At 44.3% G+C, this 16,736-nt stretch overlaps 1 protein-coding gene across 1 annotated transcript in view; it reads left to right on the plus strand.

Annotated features, from left to right (window-relative positions):
* MYBBP1A (MYB binding protein 1a) overlaps positions 1–16,736 on the plus strand; it is a 225,258-nt gene that overhangs the window by 148,115 nt on the left and 60,407 nt on the right. Inside the window, exons 15-19 of the mRNA XM_075336367.1 lie at positions 7,341–7,492; positions 8,225–8,311; positions 8,533–8,697; positions 8,813–8,977; positions 13,542–13,699. Of these exons, the coding sequence (XP_075192482.1) occupies positions 7,341–7,492; positions 8,225–8,311; positions 8,533–8,697; positions 8,813–8,977; positions 13,542–13,699 (727 nt within the window). The remainder of the gene's footprint in view (positions 1–7,340; positions 7,493–8,224; positions 8,312–8,532; positions 8,698–8,812; positions 8,978–13,541; positions 13,700–16,736) is intronic.

A 16,736-nucleotide genomic window follows, 5' to 3' on the forward strand; every position in this document is an offset into this window, starting at 1 on the left:
TTAATGAAAATATTTCTGCCCTCTGAATCCTTTTTGAATTCTGCCCACTTCCCATCTCACCGCCCTATGAACCAGCACTGAAACACCCCAGGAGAATGAGCTATGGACCGAGTGAGATGACCACTGGATCCAAGGATTGCTGATAAGTTTCACAGTGTCTGGGTGCAGGTGGGTTTCCTGCAGGCAAATTATATGGAGGTTGGCTTTCTTTATATGGAAGAAAACTGCATTTCGCTTCTTAAGGGTACCCAGTCCTTTATATTCCAAGACAGTATCTTTAGTGTCATGGGTCCAAAACTTAGAGCTTAAACACAACTAAAAAAAAAAATAAAAAGGGGGGGGGGAGAGAGGGAATTGGGGGGGTGAGGGGGGCAAGGAAAGGAGAAAGAGAGAAAGGGGGGGGGGGAGTACAGAGGGAACAAAGCCACGAAGGCAGAGAAGAGAAAGTAAGGAAAAGAGAAGGGGAAAATGGGAAGGAGCACATAATAAATTTAGGGAAGAGGGAGGGGAGACAACAGGAACAGCAGGAGAATTATTTGTCAGTAACTGCGAGAATTATAATCCTGGAGGCCTCAACCAGCACCAACAACGATGGAGGACAGGATAACTCCAGTCTCCCATCTTCCAGCCGAAGTACGCCAAAAGGGGAATAAATCAGGATCTCACACCAGTGACCATATCAGCGCTTCTTGGCAGCACCGCAGGTGTTTAGCCATCCAAGTCCTTCCCTTCTCATTACGTTTAGCCATTCAACACCTCTGTAGGAGAAGAGAAGAACAGGGTCTTATCCTCATAGATGACCCGTAACCGAGCACGAAATGCCATAGAGTATGAAATCTGCAGCTCCCTAAGTCGCTTCTTGACATGGACAAATGCAGCTCTGGTTTTCTGCAGGGCAGCCGAAAAATCCGGTAATATGGAGACCGTCTCGTTGTTATAAGTGATGGGCCCCTTGTGTCGCTTCAAGAAATGCATCTCTGTCCCGGCTGCTTAGAATACAACCATGGAATAGTCGCGGGGGACTCCAGGTGTTGGAGGTCGGGCTGGGAGCCTGTGTGCCCTCTCCACAGCAAAAGCAGGGGACAGCTTGGCATCTGGGAGCATCTCACGGAGCCATGATTCCGCAAATGCACGCTCCGGCAGGCCCAGAATGCGTGATTATTGCGGTGCCGTCTGTTTTTCAGATCTTCCGCTCTCAGGGCCCACATTTCAGCTGCCTTTTCCAGGGAGGCAAGCTTCCCAGATACCGGTGCCGCCTCATCCTCCAGCACAGAGACCCTGTATTCTGTCTCCTTCACCTGCGCCCGGAGGTTCTGCAGGTCCAGGCAGAGGAGGCCCACATCAATCTTCACCTCAACTATCTTACCAATGAGGGGCGCTGTAGAATCTTGTATAGCAGACAGGACCTGCGCCGAGACCTGCTTCAAGGTGGTTTCCTGCTTCTCGCTGCTCACCTCCACAGCCACCACTCCCCCAGCTCTTTCCCTCTCACCGCTTGCAGCAGGGGATCCGGCGCCATTTTGGCTGGTAGGCCGCGCAAACTCCCAGAGTTTTTCTGCCGCTGTGCTCTGCTTTCTTTGGTACATTACCGGGCTCTGTACACTTTCCGGGGCAAGGGGAGTCAGATGGAAGTGCTGGGTGTCCGATTTCGGCAGGATTAGGCTGCTTTCACACATCTGGTTTTAGCAGTGCGGCTAAATCCAACTCTAAAACCTATGCAACGGATGCGGCGAAAAAACCGCATCCTTTGCATAAGTTTTTACATGCGGCCCGTCTGTTTTTTTCCGGTTGCGGCACGCTACTGAGCATGCACAGTGCAAAAAAACCCGCATGCGGAGGCTGGATGCGTTTTTTGCCACATCCGGCATCCATAGGCATGCATTGGGAAAAGCGCCGCATCGGCTGGATGCGGCGCAATGCGTTTTTTTTTTGCCGGACAAAAAAACGTGCCAGGCAACGTTCCATCCGGCCGCCGCATGGGCTAAATATGCCGCATCCGGCAAAAACTGGACCAAACGCAAGGCTATGCGGCACAATCCGGCACTAATGAAAGTCTATGCGGAAAAAACGCAACCAGCGGCAAAAAAGCCAAAACGGTTGCGTTTTTTCTGCAAAGAGACGGATTGTGCCGCACAGCACAAACCTGATGTGTGGAAACAGCCTTAAAGGCTGGAAACTGTGCTAGGAATCAGAGCCTCTCCTAGATGTGACTGCTCATGCAGTCTGCAGGTCACACCCCCTCTGCAACTTTGATTTAAAGATATTTTATCAACCAAGCATCTGATCTTTCTGCAACAGGTATGTCTGAATTCAGCAGCTTAGTGCCCGTATGGCACTGCTTTTACTTCATATAGCAAAATCCTGGTGGTTGGTTCTCTAAGGGTATGTGCGCACGTTGCTTTTTACCTGCTTTTTACCTGCTTTTTTGCTGCTTTTTCTTCTGCGCTGTTTAATGCCAAAATGGATGTGTTCTTCTATTCAAGCAAAGTCTATGGGAATTTGGGTTTCTTGTTCACACTATGTTGTTCAAAATGCTGCCTTTTTGTGGCAGAACTTTGGTCAAAAACTCAGCTTTTCAAAGAAGCAACATGTCAATTGTTTTTGCCATTTGGGTTTTGCACTGCAAAGCTGAGTTTTTGACCAAAGTTCTGCCTCAAAAAGGCAGCAATTTGAACAACATAGTGTGAACAAGAAACCCAAATTCCCATAGACTTTGCTTGAATAGAAGAACACATCCATTTTGGCATTAAACAGCGCAGAAGAAAAAGCAGCAAAAAAGCAGGTAAAAAGCAGGTAAAAAGCAACGTGCGCACATACCCTTAGACACACAGTGTGGTAGCCAAGATGTAAATAACACTAAATGTAATGGCAGTACATAATAGCTTACAAAATCAATTACCATATATTGGTGGTGCAGGAGGAGCCCCGGTAATAAGGCCCTGAAGTCGCGACCAGAATTTAATAAACATAGGGAGGAACCTGTCAGCCAAGTCTATCTGGATGGGCAGAAGCCGCTCAGGGACCAAATTAAAGGGACTAGACTGCCAAAACACGTACCTGGCTGCAATTTCACCAACATTGCCTGATTCATGAAGCTAAAGTTCACTTTACTCATCATTTGTTACAAGACCTTTTTAATAAGAGTTTAAATTGAGCTCATTTGGTACCCTTTTTAGATATGCCAGGTGACACTATAGTGCACTGACATGGATGTTGCTTTATACCGACTTGTAACTAACTAGTATGTGTGCACCCCCTGGCAAAAATTATGGACTCACCTGCCTCTGAGGATGTTCATTCAGTTTTTTACTTTTGTTTAAAAAAAGCAGATCAAAGACATGGCACAAAACTAGAGTCATTTCAAATGTCAACTTTCTGGCTTTAAGGCCCTGTGCGCACTAGAAAATGGAATTTTCTTAAGAAAATTCCGCAGGCTCTGAAAGATTTCTGCACCAGTGGAAAAAAACCGCACTGAAATCTGCATGTGTTTTGCTGCGGTTCTGGTGCGATTTTGGTGTGGTTTTTCTGCGGGTTGGTACATTTGTTTTAATGCATTCAATGCAATAAAGCACATTGAAAAGAAAAAAAAAAGTCATTGCCTTCTGAGATAGAGATAGATAGATAGATAATAGATAGATAGATGGACAGATAATGGATAGATAATCAATAGATAGAGGACAGATCAATCAATAGTCCCTGTGAGCACACACTGTAGTTCTCACGAGCGGTAATGTGTTCACATTACTATGAGAAATGACCTGTGGTTACCTCTGCAGTCTCGTTACAAGGCTGCATTCTGTACAGTGTCAGTCGCAGCTGGATGCGAGCGTCGTGGGAAGTGCGTGGATTACGCCGGAGCTGTGTGTTGGGAGGGGTAATAAAGGGGTGAAAGAGGAGGCTTTTTTGTGTTTTATTTAAAATAAAGAATTTTTCGGTGTGTGTGTGTTTATTTACTTTACTTACGGGCTAATCATGAAAGCTGTCTCATAGACACTACCATGATTAAGCCTGGACTTAAATGGCAGCCATCCGCTGCCATTTAACTCATTACCTGGATTACCACCACATCACGGCAATCTGGAAGAGCCGGGGACACTCCGTGACTGGCGCATAATGGATGCGACAGTCCCGGGGCAGCTGCGGGCTGATATTCTCGGCTGCGGGAGGGGGGGGGGGCATTAACCTTGGCCCTCGTCCTCCCCAGCCTGAGAATACCGGGCCGCCGCTGTGTGTTTACCTTGGCTGGACTGTAAAAATATGGCGAAGCCCACGTTTTTTTTTTATTTTTATATGTACGTTTGATTTGTATGTGTATTCCATATGTCTGTGTTTGAGTGTCATATGTGTGTGTTTCCTCTTCCTGTCATAATGACATCACTTCCTTGCAAAACGCAATGTCCCGAAAACGCAAAATACCGCAGGGAATAACGCAGGAAAACGCATTGAAACGCACAGAATTTGCTGCCTGCGTTATTCCCTGCGGGATTTCACGATTACATTACAGTCAATGGAGTGAAATCCCGCAGCTACCTGCGGAAAAGAAGTGACATGCAATTGCTTTTGCTGCGGGAATCCCGCAGCAAAACATGCAGGTGTCAAAATCCGCCTAGTGCGCACAGCATTTTTTTTTCTTTTCCTATAGGATTTGCTGGTGAATCACTGCAGAGATGTTAACATTTTCTGCAGCGAAACATGCAGCAAATCCACAGGAAATCCGCGGCAAAAAACGGCAAGTACGCACAGGGCCTTAGAAACACTAAAAAAAAAAAAATCCTGAAAACATGTGCTAAGGCTAGTTTCACACTTGCGTTGGACGGCTTCCGTAGCATTGCGTTGTGTGACGGATGCAACGGATGCGTTGCATATAGTGGCACAACGCAATGCTACGGATCGTACAAAATAACGGAAAGCGTTATTTATTTATTTTTTTCTTCTTTACAGTACCGGCAGCCGACTATTGTGAACGATCAGCTGATCGCTCTTAATAGCCAGCGGCCGAGCGCTCTCACATGCCGGCGGCCGAGCGCTCAGCTGAGTGCCCTGACATGCCGGCGGCCGAGCGCTCAGCTGAGTGCCCTGACATGCCGGCGGCCGAGCGCTCAGCTGAGTGCCCTGACATGCCGGCGGCCGAGCGCTCAGCTGAGTGCCCTGACATGCCGGCGGCCGAGCGCTCAGCTGAGTGCCCTGACATGCCGGCGGCCGAGCGCTCAGCTGAGTGCCCTGACATGCCGGCGGCCGAGCGCTCAGCTGAGTGCCCTGACATGCCGGCGGCCGAGCGCTCAGCTGAGTGCCCTGACATGCCGGCGGCCGAGCGCTCAGCTGAGTGCCCTGACATGCCGGCGGCCAAGCGCTCAGCTGAGTGTCCTGACATGCCGGCGGCCGAGCGCTCAGCTGAGAGCTGTCACATGCCGGCGGTCGGGCGCTCAGCTGAACGTTCGGCCACCAAGAAATAAAATAAAGTTTGTGATAAAAAAAAAAGCATGCGCAGTGATAAATAAAGGTTTCCGCTGCTCAAAAAAAGTTACATGCAGCATTCCATCCGCCAGGCGCAGCGTCAAAATAACGATGCTGCGTCATCCAGCGGATGCAACGCTGACACTTGCGTTACAATGCGTCGTCCATACAAGTCTACGGAGAATAGCGCAGTGCGTTAACGGACTGCGCTATTCTCCATAGTGACGGACTGCGCTGAACGCAAGTGTGAAAGTAGCCTAAGCAGTATCTGTTACTTTTCAAGACCAAACGGAGAAAAATTATGGAATCACTCAATTATGAGGAAAAAATTATGGAATCATGAAAAACAAACAAAAGAACACTCCAATACATCACTAGTATTTCGTTGCACCACCTCTAGCTTTTATAACAGCTTTTAGTCTCTGAGGCATGGACGTAATGAGTGAGAAACAGTACTCTTCATCAGTCTGGCTCCAACTTTCTCTGATTTTCTGTTGCCAGATCAGCTTTGCAGGTTGGAGCCTTGTCATGGACCATTTTCTTCAACTTCCACCAAAGATTTGGAGATCCGGACTATTTCCACGCCACGTCATTGACCTTATGTGTCTTCTTTCATGGAATGTTTTCACAGCTTTTGCTCTATGGCAGGATGCATTATCATCTTGATAAATGATTTAATCATCTCCAAACATCCTTTCAATTGATGGCATATGAAAAGTGTCCAAAATTTCAATGTAAACGTGGGCATTTATTGAATATGTAATGACAGCCATCTCCCCAGTGCCTTTACCTGACATGCAGCCCCATATCATCAATGACTGTGGAAATATTACATGTTCTCTTCAGGCAGTCATCTTTTTATTATTTAGCTTTTCTGTATGTAAATCCCATTTTCTTTAGGCGGTTTCTTACAGTTCGGTCACAGACATTGACTCCAGTTTCCTCCCATTCGTTCCTCATTTGTTTTGTTGTGCATTTCCTGTTTTGGAGACATATTGCTTTAAGTTTCCTGTCTTGACACTTTGATATCTTCCTTGGTCTACCAGTATGTTTGCCTTTAACAACCTTCCCATGTTGTTTGTATTTGGCCCAGATTTTAGACACAGCTGACTGTGAACAACCAACATCTTTTGCAACATTGCGTGAGGATTTACAGTCTTTTAAGAGTTTGATAATCCTTTCCTTTGTTTCAATTGACATCTCTCGTGTTGGAGCCATGATTCATGTCAGTCCACTTGGTGCAACAGCTCTCCAAGGTGTGATCACTCCTTTTGGAATGCACACTAACGAGCAGATCTTATTTGATGCAGGTGTTAGTTTTGGGAATGACCATTTACTGGGTGATTCCATAATTTTTCCCCCTGTTTGGTCTTGAAAAGTAACAGTTATGGCTAGCGATTATGTTTTCATGTTTTTTTTTCTTTTTTTAGTGTTTCTTAAAGCCAGAAAGTTGACATTTGAAATTACTTTACTTTTGTTTAAAAAAAGCAGATCACAGATGACATGGCACAAAACTAAAGTCATTTAAAATGTCAACTTTCTGGCTTTAAGAAACACTAAAGAAAAAAATCATGAAAACATAATTGCTAGCCATAACTGTTACTTTTCAAGACCAAGCAGGGGAAAAAATTATGGAATCACCTGGCTCTGAGGATGTTCATTCAGTTGTTTACTTTTGTTTAAAAAAAGCAGATCACAGTCATGGCACAAAACTAAACAACTGAATGAACATTTTCAGAGAGAGGTGATTCCATAATTTTTGCCAGGGGTTGTATATGTGTATGTTTTATAATGCTGCCAGAATGTAATATGATAAAGCTTTACGCTTGCATGAACCTGTAGTAAGCTCATTTCCTAAAATTGTTTTTATTTATACTTTTTGTCAGCTTCAGACGAACCAGAATGGGTAGAGGTGATGGTTGAAATTCTTCTGTCGCTCTTCTCACAACCAAGCAGACTTTTCCGAGTGGTCTCGAGGAATGTCTTTAAGAAGATTTGTCCATACTTGACCAAGGATGCCCTGCAACTGATCCTGAACGTACGCATTGATTGCGTGTCTTACTGGGTTGGGAATTAGTGGGGTTGGCCACCTTATCTTTTTATTAACATTATATCATGGCACATACCAAACTGAGTATTGCAGGTTCTCCTCTCAGCCTGCTTATAGTGAAGCCTTTCTCACAGACCGTACCGCTATTCTGTTCATAAAATGGCAGCTGATGGAGCATCATGCATTTATTGCTGTCCATTAGTCTCCGCCAATTGTCTTTCTATTTGATATTTTTTTGTATTGGAGGAGACTGTTGAACAGGTATGGTTAGGTGACCATCCACCAGCAGATATATTGTGGAAAGGAGGTGTGTACTGTCTTTGCGTAAGGCTGCTCCAACAACAAAGGAGGGGAACCAATAATACCTATTTTGTGTTATTTACTAAAATATGATGTCCCCAACACATCTGTTAAGCAAAAAATAAAGTGCATGAAAGCTTTAGTACTAGTTAGTTGCAAATGTTGCTTCCCCACTATGAGACCTCTCGGTGGAGAACCTACATCATCATAGTTGGGCCATCAATATATTACAAGGACAACTTGATGCGAGTGGCTGCCATTTAATATGCAGAAAGCAGAACTTTGAAGGCATTGTCTGTGAAGATAGCTCCTATGGGATCTATAAAAAGGAGCAGAAATACTTGAGGTAACTTAATCTTTAATTTTATGGGCATGCAGTGTCATCTAATGTTCATTTCTATGTTGCCATGTCATTTTAAGGTTTTTGACCCAGAAGAAGAGGAGAGTGAGGAAAGCGCAATTGTGATAACAGACGATAAGGATCAGAAGAACGATCCCGAAGATCAGGTAGAGCTTCCTGAATTTTTCTAATCGACCTTTCTGAAATCTCAGTATGGAATGATTTTGTATTTCTGCAAACACTTTACTTTTGGGGACAACTCTCAAGTGAAAATTATAGTTTTTTTTTATTGGCATTTGCTTTACCATGCAACATACATTGGGATAAAACATTTAATTGCTTCACGATGAAGTATGCTTCTTAACTAAAATGTTTCTATATATTATAGGAAGAAGAGAGCAGCTCTGATGAGGAAAGTGCAGATGAAGAAGATGGTGATGAAGATGAAGCAAAAGAGAGTGATGGTGATGACGATGATGTGTCAATGGATGAAGATGTAAATGAGCTGTTCCGTAAACAGTTGGTGTTAGTCTTACAAGGTGGCAAAGCTGCGGTAAATGATCCACTTTTCTAGTTTTTTGAGTTTTTTTATCTACCATAGATCCTGAGGTTGGAGATAAAGGTAGTTATGTGAAATGAATAACGAGATTTATTATTTTTTTTATCAGGAGGGAGAAGACAGTGATGATGATGTGGATGATGAGACCATGATGGCCTTGGATAACAATCTAGCGGCGTTATTTGCAGAACAGAAAAAACGTATTCAGGCAAAGAAGGACGAAAAAGCCAAAATTCGCGAAGAGAAGATCTTGCGGAAAGATTTTAAGATTAAGGTAAAGGATAGCTCATCAATAAAAAAAAGTAGTAGCCAACCTCTTGAAATTTGGAGCAGCATTTTGACCATCTGCAAAGTCCTTTTGGTCAAATCTCGGAGTGTCAACTTAGTCTCTGAAAAATTCCTGGCAGACTTACATTTTTTAAATTCTCGCCTAGTGGGGGCCCAGACTAGAAAAATCCTGTTGCGATGCTACCAGAGGCAAAAGCATTTTTCTTGTCCAATCAAGACGTAAATGCTTCAACCAAACCTTCAAATTGCTCCAATTCAGTCATTTTGCTAATTTTCCTCAAATTGTCAAGAGAAGATCGTTTGTTAGGCCAACTCTGTCCTATGGCTCTGCATCGAGCATAGCTGTTCTGCCAAGTCCAGGATCAGCAAGTCATCTTCTGTATGACAGCGGTGCCCTCCACGCAGTGACTTCTTTAAGTTGGGCTTTTTTCTTCAAGACTTCTGGGATGTGTGGTTCTCCGTATTCGAGATACCTTGGTTTGATAGGTAGCTTCATTCCGATACTAGATAGTTTTGCCGCCATTCCTTGTAATTTTGATGATGATTATTATAATTATTATTATTATTATTATTATTATTATTATTATTATTATTATTATTAAGATCTTGCGTTCCTCTTCCCCTGTTTCTTCTGCTTTTCACTTGGGTGTCATAGTAAGGTCTCTCTTGTGGAAATAGGTAGAGATTTTTATTCAAACCTGTTCATAGTTACTTTGGAAGATGGTTCCTGAAGTGTCTCAGCAAACCTCTCTGGCACTGCAATATGGAGTCACTGCACTCGGTGAAACACAGCGAGTTCTTTTCCTCATTGACATCTAGGATGTCTGTTTCAGTATTCCCCAACAAAGATTCTTCCATTTTAAAGTTACAATGCTCATTTGCATTTGTCACACTCTTCTTCGCCCTAGCCATGGCTCCCGGGGTATCTCTATGAAGTTTATAGTCCAACTAAGTGCCGAGGGTGTCGTGGTCTTTCCTAATATGGGTGACATTCTCATCAAGAATACTTCTTAGTTCGATAGCTGGGAATATCTACAGTTAACCATGGACGCCTTGTGTCTTCAGATGGATTGTCTCTTCCCAGGGATGTTAATCAACACCATGACGGCTAAGGCTTTCCTTGCAGAGGACAAGAAGCTTATCTCTCCAGACTCATATTTGGGCTTTGAGGTGTATCCAGTTTGCCTCCACTCTTGAATGAGGATCAAAGTCAAGATGGAAGCCATTCATTTTGCTCAGTTCACACTGAAACCTTCCAGCTTATTCTCCTCTCATTATGGAAAAAGTCTTTCTTTCTGAATCGTCCTGTCCTCCTGCCTCAATCAGTCCTGACAGTCTCTCTTCTGGTTTAGCTTGTTGCCTCTTATCTGGCAGTGCCACTCCTTCCTTCCCAATCAATGGCAAGTAGTGGCTCCTCCTGGATATGGTTTTATACCAGTTCCCTTTTACAGGGATGTTGGATTATTTAAGCAGCCTGCCTTCCCCTCATCCCGTCATCAATCTTGAGCTGTCATTTCTCTATTGGCAGGACAAGCTGATGGGTCTTCCAATATGCATTCAGACCAACAGCTGCCAGTTCCTCCTTACCGTGTCCCCCACAATCATCTCGTGTTCTAATGGGATCTTAACCTGGTCCTGGAGGCTATCCGTTTGTTTTCATTTTAGCTTTGCAAGGTAGCCTCCCTGCAGCTGGTATCTTCGAAATTGGCCTTCATTTTTGCTGTCATATCTTTCAGAAGAGTCTCATAGTTGGTGGTTCTCTTGTGCCGCTTTCCTTTAATAATTTTTCACATGACAAAGTACTCTTCTGACCATTACCCTCTATCCCCAAGCGGGTCTTCTCCTTTAAAGTGCAACAATCAGCAGGATTTTCCTATATAACCTAAAGCCAGTTATTTACTGACACTATCAGGCTGACTCTCTAAATACCTTTAATTGTCAGCTAGGATGTATAGTTTTTGAAATCCAAGCAAGTAAAGTTTGTGAAATGTACAGCTTTTTGATTGGCAGCAACTACAGAGCAGGTAAGAGCTGGGGTGGGTTTTTTGCCCCCTGCATGTTGTTCCTCCCCTTTTATTTATGCTAATTCCATTATAGCATCTTACTAATGGTTGTGACTATATCCCAGTGGCTAGAAGGATCGTGGGCACTACTGGCTTGGTTAGTGAGCGCAACTGGTTGGTTAGTGGGCTTGACTGGCTTGGTTAGTGGACATGGTGATATTTACCCCCCCCCCCCCCCACGCATCCCACCATTTTGGGGTCTTACCCCCAGACCCCCGTTTCTATTACAATCCCCCTTTGCATCATTATAGTAGATGGGAGGAAACATCACCACGCCCACTAACCAAGTCAGTTAGGTCCAAGGTCCTTCTAGTCACTGGGATATAGTCACAACCATAAGTAAAACGCTATCATTGAATTAGCATAAAAAAAAGGGGGATAAACAGGCAGGGGGCGGGAATCACTATGAATATCCCCCAGCTATCAGCTGATCGGCAGCTGCTGTCAATCAAATAGCTGCTCATTTTACAAACTTTACTTGCTTGTGTTTCAAAACCTATACATCCGAGCTGACAACTAAAGTTATGTATAGACTCAGCCTGATAGTGCCAGTATGGCACTGGCTTTAGGTTATATAGGAAAATTCTGGTGATTGATGTGCTTTAATCTCAATGAGCAGACATTCCTGCCTTTTTTTTATTATTATTATTATTGTTTATTTATAGAGCACCATTGATTCCATGGTGCTGTACATGAGGGGGTTACATACAGAATACATGTACACGTTACAATAGACAGACTAGCACAGGGGGAAGAGGGCCCTGCCCTTGCGGGCTTACATCCTAAAGGATTTTGGGGAGGAGACAGTAGGTGGGGTGTAGGTGGGGCGGCGGCTCCGCACGGTGGTGGGGCGGCAGCTCCGCACGGTGGTGGGGCGGCAGCTCCGCACGGTGGTGGGGCGGCAGCTCCGCACGGTGGTGGGGCGGCAGCTCCGCACGGTGGTGGGGCGGCAGCTCCGCACGGTGGTGGGGCGGCAGCTCCGCACGGTGGTGGGGCGGCAGCTCCGCACGGGGGTGGGGCGGCAGCTCCGCACGGGGGTGGGGCGGCAGCTCCGCACGGGGGTGGGGCGGCAGCTCCGCACGGGGGTGGGGCGGCAGCTCCGCACGGTGGTGGGGCGGCAGCTCCGCACGGGGGTGGGGCGGCAGCTCCGCACGGTGGTGGGGCGGCAGCTCCGCACGGGGGTGAAGCAGTGAGGTCATTGAAGGTTATAGGCATTTCTGAACAGATGAGTCTTTAGGTTCCGTTTGAAGCTTGCGAGTGTAGTAGATAGTCTGACGTGTTGAGGCAGTGAGTTCCAGGAGACTGGGGATGCTCGGGAGAAGTCTTGGAGTCGGTTGCATGAGGAGCGAATGAGAGAGGAGGATAGAAGGAGATCTTGGGAGGACCGGAGGTTACGTTTTTTTCATTCTTCCCCTTCCCATCCAAGATACCCACAAGTTGGATGTGGTCAGAGCCGTCTTCCTCTACTTCTCCGTATCAAGACTTCATTATTCCAGAGGACTCTCATTAGGGCTTGGTGTGAATTCATTTCTGCATGTGGTTTCTTGGGACTTGAGGTTTTTTCTATGAAGGGATGTCAGTGTGCCCAGTTCCATACTTGAGCCCTTCACTTAGTTATTCTAGGTAATTGGAATAAGAGAAGAGACTCCCTATATAGCAATGTCACACGCTACAATTGTGGCTACTCTCCCTTTTCGCCAAACTGACCCTGGTCTGCTCCCCTGTACTGTACTCCAGGGCTTGATCCTAATAGATAGCAGTCCTTATTTCAGTTTTCTCTGTTTCTCCTATCACTTTGGCACTGATTTAGCTGTGTCTGCAGGAGTGGTATACCTTGTAGGAGCAGCTAACGATTACTTAGTGTCAGCTTTCTAGTGGCTGTAGCCTATACTCAGGGTCATAATCTGTCCTCAATGATCATAAGAAAAGGATTTTACTGTATGGAACAAAAAATCCAATTACTTTTGCTGAGACCACCACTTTAGGCAGGTTTTTCCATATAAGCCGGTGATATCCATTAGTTACGTCTATTGATTTTAAGCAGATCTCCAGGCTGCAACAGTTGATTTATATGGGATCTTGCCATAAAGACCAAATGTTTGGTTAATATTGATTTCCTAATCAATTACTACAGTGCCAATTGAAGTTATCAACTCGCATATTCCTTTATGGTACTAAACTTATGCATCTGCACTCCCATGGCTGTCCAGTAGATGGCATCAAGACCCAGCTTTTGAGGTTGACCGTACCAAGTACTGTGGTACTGCTCAGATGGGATTTCAATAGTCTGCTTTTATTCACCTGTAATTCAACTTAATCTAGGAGCATGAAATGAGGTGTTTCTTAATTTAGTCCCTGGATTCTTGGTGGCCTCTAATATGTGCCAGTGTTACTTGCTTATTAGCTGTAGAACCTAAACCACATATATGGAGTATCTTTGAGCTTGGATATAGTACGTTATTGTATTGTGTTCTATCTTATATACAGGTTCTGGACTTGATTGAAGTCTTTGTGACTAAGCAGCCTGATAGTCCGATGGTATTCAGTATCATCGAGCCTATGATTTCTGTAATAGAGCAGAGTATGAGCTCTGGGTCCAGCCAGCAGGAGCAAGATTTCCTCCGTAAAACCGCTGACATTTTCATGTGAGTATATACTTGTTTAAAATTTGCTGTAGCAATCGATATTCAGTTGAAATCTAATTTTGTGGTTATTGTGTTGGCTATCGGCCCAAAGAATTACACTATGAGACCTCTCCAAAGGCAATAAACCTGGTAAAATCTAGCAGGAATAAAAAGAACTTTCCAATATGTTATCATTGGATTCTTAAAATGTTATTGTCCTCAGTCGGCTGAGTTAAATAGTTTCCAAAGTGACGCAGCCTCGCTGAGGCTTGACAATGGATAAGTATGAGTGACAGTCTTTTGTACTGTTCTGGAGATAGAATCTCTGCGTCTTCAGCGCAAAAGATCTGATCAGTCATGTCAGTTATAGGGCCAGGAAATTTTTTGGCTTCCAAGCTAAACGTGTATAAGGTTATCTTAGCCCTAAGGAGTAGTGGAAAAAAATGAGTCAATATTACACAAAAAAAAAACAAACAGACTACACTAAAGTACAGACAAGATTGCATCTAATAACTGGATGCCATTATAGTTTGTGTGAAAGAAGCTGCTGCCCGACACCGGTTTTAATGGCTTTTAATGAGCACAGGGACTAGTTGCAAGGGCGTTCGTTCCTGCGCTCATTGCGCCCTCTTAGCATGGTAGTATGCCCACAGGGGTGTGCTAACATGCTATTCAATGCAGCATCACCAGCGGTGTCTCACGTACCTGTGTCCGCTAATATGAATTCCTGGCACTTCCGGTCATGCGCAGTATGAAGCCGGGTGTACGCGTCCCAGCTTCAGAGAGCATGACCAGGAGTGTCGGGGACTTCGGATCAGCGGTGACAGTGGACACAGGTACGCACGTCACCGCCGATGATGCTGCATTGTATAACATGTTAGAACACCCCTATGATTGTGCTACCATGCTAAGATGGCGGAATGAACGCAGGACCTAATGCCCTTGCAACTAATCCCTGTGCTCATTAGCATATCAGAAAAGATCTTTATAAATACTTTTTTTTAAAGATCTCTTTATGTATGCTACTAGTTACAGGGACGGTTAGTCAAGGATTAGCAATATGCACCCAGAACTGCTCATGATTCTGGGTGCATACTGGACCTGACAGGTTCCCTTTAAGTAGTTCTGAAAGGTAACACACATAAGGAAATATAAAGCTGTAATGTGATCATTATTTCTCGCCCTATATTCTACTGATTGCATTACTTCTAGCGAATTTGCACGTATTCACTATGGTCGTAATTAAATTGCTATAAGGTCATTAGTGCTAGTAATGTTAATGAACCCTTCCATGAAGGGCATGTCAGTAGGGCAAGGCTTTCCTTATTAAAATAGAATGTGGCAGACTATGGCTGCATTTTGTTAGTTATAAATCTTACTGAATTTTCCCTTAATAGCCCATTTGCCTGTATGTAACTATGATGTAATATTTAGAATATTTTTATGTAAGACATTTTCTTCATTGGTATGACTGCCATGTCTTAGATTCTTAGCATAATATTATTTATATCACAACTAATCCTTTCTGTGCCTGCCACGGTGCATTCACAAATGATGCTATTAGCATAAAGTAATGGATATCTGCAGGTTAAGGCAATTGTGTTTTGTATCAACTGGTAAGCAGCTGCCTCTGAAACAGAATGTATAAGAATTGGAATATTCTGTGTATATTGATGCACTGTGGAGGAAAATGACGCATTGATCTGGGGGTAAAGCATGTACCCGTGAAGCTCCGGAAGTGTTACCCAGTTTTCTGTAGATTTAGGCACTGATCTATCATTTACTTTTTTACTTTTTGTTTGTTTTGTGTTTTAAAGCTTTCTTTCCTTTTTTGTCTTGTGTTATTTGATGTTTTTTGTTGCAAATTCTTCAAAATGGAGCAAGCAATCCATACATATTGTCAAAAGTGGATTGTTTTTTTTTTTTTGTCTTGAACTTTTCTTGTGCTAAAAAGGTGAAAAAATTGCACCAAATTACTAGCATACTAAATATAATCCACTAGGGAGAGGTACTTGAGTAGAATTGCGCCACATTATGTGACTTTTTAAAATGTCGCAATTGCTTAATGGGGCGAAAACACTTGAACCTCTAAAACCTCTGCCAATAAAGCGGAAAACAAAAAAACAGGCAAGCAGATATGAAATAAAATAGTGAGTTGGGAGCAAAACCACAAAAGGCGCAAAACACACATAATTGGACAAAGAACAGGCTGTAAGGCAGGCCTGGGCAAAATACGGCCTGCCAAAAGATTTGCTGCGTTCCGGGGACCTGTCCGGGAGTCGTTGCTCTATTCTTCCTATAATCGGATGTTTTTGCGGTTTTCAAACACAAATATATTTGAGCACTGTGACAACGGGAGTAGGGCAGAGGAGCGCCCATCATCCCCCATCACTGGCGTGTAGTGGCGTGATTAGGTCAGCCACACTGCTGCTGGCACCAAAGTGCATTAGAGGCAGTGAAGACGTCGCACACAATACTGAGCACTCCATCAAAGAGCCGAAGATTAAAACCTAATCATGGTGGAGGGGGGGAATTAATTTTGCTGTAAGGGCACATAATAAGGAGACAATTGTGAAAGGGGCACAGTTTTGTTCAGAGAGGCAGTGGATATTTTGTTGAGGGCTAGGGTGTGTGGGTGGATAGTTTGCAGAGGGCCAGTGTTCGGGGGGGGGGGGAGGGATATTATGGAAAAGGGCAGTGTGGGATGTTATTTTGCAGAGGGTGCAGTATGCGGTAGGAGCATATTTTGCAGCGTGTGTGTGTGTGTGTGTGTTTGTGTTTGTGTGTGTGTTTGTGTGTGTGTGTGTGTGTGTGTGTGTGTGTGTGTGTTTGTGTGTGTGTTTGTGTGTGTGTTTGTGTGTGTGTTTGTGTGTGTGTTTGTGTGTGTGTTTGTGTGTGTGTTTGTTTGTGAGATTTTGGAGAAGAGGGGCATGTATGCGCGCACGCAGAAAACCCAGCAAGGGACTCAGTTTGGGAAATATTTTTACTTTTTTTTTTTTTTTTTTTGCAGTACAGTGGAACTTTGGATTACGAGCATAATTGGTGTGCTCTTAAACCA

The sequence above is a fragment of the Anomaloglossus baeobatrachus genome, chromosome 2, assembly GCF_048569485.1.
Source record: "Anomaloglossus baeobatrachus isolate aAnoBae1 chromosome 2, aAnoBae1.hap1, whole genome shotgun sequence".
Lineage (NCBI taxonomy): Eukaryota > Metazoa > Chordata > Amphibia > Anura > Aromobatidae > Anomaloglossus > Anomaloglossus baeobatrachus.